At 32.7% G+C, this 3,252-nt stretch overlaps 1 protein-coding gene across 1 annotated transcript; it reads left to right on the top strand.

Moving 5' to 3' along the window:
* LOC122518560 (ubiquitin-conjugating enzyme E2-17 kDa) lies at window positions 1-3,232 on the top strand (the record flags this gene model as incomplete). Its single annotated transcript, XM_043637560.1, is given in 6 exon segments — window positions 1-415; window positions 1,960-2,023; window positions 2,228-2,259; window positions 2,450-2,527; window positions 2,619-2,724; window positions 2,979-3,232. Coding segments are annotated over 6 exon segments (444 nt in total). The 3' UTR covers window positions 3,119-3,232.
* Window positions 3,233-3,252: the final 20 nt, after the last annotated feature.

Raw genomic sequence — 3,252 nt, 5'->3', positions numbered from 1 at the left:
TGTATGCCATCTGTCGGCGGATGTTGGTATAACGCGAAAAATTCTACTAGTTGCCGATAAAAGGAAATCCGTGGTTCTGCTTCGGACTCGATTTCAAAATTAAACGCTCGACGACCATGCACAAAATCTCACGTAGATCGAGATAACCGTTATGTAAATTCATTCGGACGTTGGGTATTCCGGAATCAGCAAGCAGAAGGAAGTTTGGAGAAGTGTCGGGCCGAGAAAATATCGTACGGAAAGGATCGCGAAGCTCTGACTGATTAACGTAGTAAGGCTACGTTTAGAAGGCAGCCATCTTGCAATCCCTAATCAAAGATCTTCGGCTAGCGGGTATCGTTCTTCTCTCTCTGGTTATTCGGCCAGTTAATATCAACACACAGTTCATCAAATGGCTTTAAAACGAATTAATAAGGTACGTGAACGAAAGAGTGATAGGAGTTAACGGATTTCCTTTTATCATCCATCGTCGTGCGGTGTGTGTCGAACACGGTTGAACGCCCTTAACGATTTTGCAGTGAAGCAATGTGAGAGAGGCCCGAGCATTGAAAATCCTCGAGGCATTTTAAGCCTTTTTTTTTGTTATATTATTACGGTCGGTAGATAACGCGAGTAATATTTTCTACTCCTTTTATCCTACATCTCGATGACTCGCGCAGACACGCGGGCACAGTGCCACTTTTTGTGCCAGTGGAGATTTACTTATTTGACTGGAGGTGACAGTGAATTTCGAAAAATTCTCTATGGCTTTCTTAGAAATTGCCGGAAGTAAAGTAAAATCTTCTGTTACATGCATCTATGTATATATATATACATACACGAATATGTATATCTATATATACACCCATATATAACTATATATATATATGTATATGATATGTGCTCCTACACATATATACATATATATCTATATATATATATATATGTGTGCATATACGTAGTAATAGATGGTCACATTCGTTACTAAAATATTGTAACTTCCTTTGTGGACATCTTGTTCTTCAACCTTCCTCAATTTTTTGATCTCTAATGTTTCCCTTTCCACCCCACCAAATCACTAAATCTTATGATGAATTATTACAACAAATCAATTCTTTTTGTTGAAGAATTTTATATGCACCACTTTCTCACAATAAAACTTTCCTATTGAAATCAATATCAAAGTCTCTAATAACTGCGGTAACAAAGAACGGAATCTTGTCGGAGAGACTCGTTGTCTTACTTGAATCTTTATACTTTTTTATTGTCATCGATAAGTTCTGCGCTCTCATATTTTACAAAATTATTTTTATTTCTAATAGAATAATTATATTTGACCTTCACATACAGTTATAAAATTAACTTTAAAACTTTTCAAAATTTATACACTGTAATAGAAGTTTATACATTAGAATTCTAAAAGTTTTTCAAAAAATTGTATTAACAAATGGAGGGTGATATTTGTAATGCGATTCAATATAACGTTCTACTTTACGATAAGAAGTTTGAACAGCGCGAGCTCGCTGTTTGGAACTCAAATGGTTAACGATAATCTAGTTGGTTATGGTACATCAACTAGTTTACATATGAGATTTTTCTGATGTAAAATAAATAAGAAATTTTCAATGTTAAATAAAAGGGAAAAAATTTGTAGAGATATGTGAGCTGACATTGACACATGTGTCAAAGTGCAAGGTATACAAATAATGACGTGATGTGAAATAGATGGCAGGTTTAACATTATGTAGATGAAAAAAAAAAAAGAAAAAAGTATGCTCTAAAAATAAAGTATCTTGATATAGCTCTATATAAAATATCATACCACCATAATAAGCTTCTATTGACCATCAAAGAAGTGTTTCATTAGATTTTCATTTCTTTTTTTCCTTTTTTTTTTTTTATTTTTTATAATACAACTTGATGAAATAACTTTTGATAATTTCTAACAAATATGATTTTGTTTTTTCTTGAAAATATTAGGAACTTCAGGACCTTGGAAGAGATCCACCCGCTCAATGTTCTGCAGGCCCTGTTGGAGATGATTGTAAGTTTTTCTTATTTTTCCTGTTGTTGAGTCATCATCATGAGTTGCATTTATGTCACTAAAATACTATTAGGTTAGATACGTTCTCATTGTAATTGTTACATTATATGATATCAAGTTGATACAAATACTTAAACATTTCCTTTGTGAAATGATATATGTTTGTTTGTTCATTGCTTGATATAATCTATGCACTTGTTTTAGTATTCCACTGGCAAGCAACGATTATGGGACCAGTAAGTGTCATATTTTATTTTCTATCCAAGTTCATTTTATTTCCATTTGTATTAAATATTGTTATTGTATTATATAAAAAGAAAAAAAAAATGCAAACTCATTTTTCTTCAACTCTATATAAGCATTAGTATGAACGAAAATTTTTGTCCTATGATAATAAAAAAAAAAAAAAACTACAATATTTTCCAGCCTGACAGTCCGTATCAAGGCGGTGTATTTTTCCTAACAATTCACTTTCCCACAGACTACCCGTTTAAACCACCTAAGGTACGTAGACTATATAATAAGAAGCATGTTATCAAGTTTATTATTTAATTTTATTTAAAATATAATTATTTAAATTAATGGATTATTATAGGTTGCTTTCACGACTAGAATCTATCATCCTAATATCAACAGTAATGGAAGTATTTGTTTGGATATATTAAGATCGCAATGGTCGCCAGCACTTACTATATCGAAGGGTACGTACTATTAAAAAATATTATTGTATTTTGTAATAAACCTATCTTAATATAATTAAAATTTATTTCAATGACTAGGAAGTAGATAACGAAATAGATAATATAAGTAAATGTTTGTCGTATAGTCAACTTAAAGTATAGAAGTTTAAACTGTGGATCGTCTAAATGTATTTAACCAAATGTGTTTACTTCGCAAGGATTTCATTAAGGTGCAGAAAATTAATGAAGGTTTAAATCTTTGATAATGATTTCAGTCTTACTTTCAATATGTTCTTTGCTCTGCGATCCAAATCCAGACGATCCATTAGTACCAGAGATAGCAAGGATATACAAAACTGACAGGGAGAAATACAATGAATTGGCACGCGAATGGACGCGCAAGTATGCCATGTGATGCGCCAATCTCCGTTGACCTCAACACCCGAATGCCACCAACAAGCAACCCCAGCCTATTGCCACTTATGCATCAGCACAGATTGAAATTAGTTATGGCTCGTCTACTTTTAAACTTAAGCCGCGACTCAGGCC

This window comes from Polistes fuscatus, unplaced genomic scaffold (assembly GCF_010416935.1).
Source record: "Polistes fuscatus isolate 324 unplaced genomic scaffold, CU_Pfus_HIC Scaffold25, whole genome shotgun sequence".
Classification (NCBI taxonomy): Eukaryota; Metazoa; Arthropoda; class Insecta; order Hymenoptera; family Vespidae; genus Polistes; species Polistes fuscatus.
This window is presented reverse-complemented; position numbering and strand designations above follow the sequence as displayed.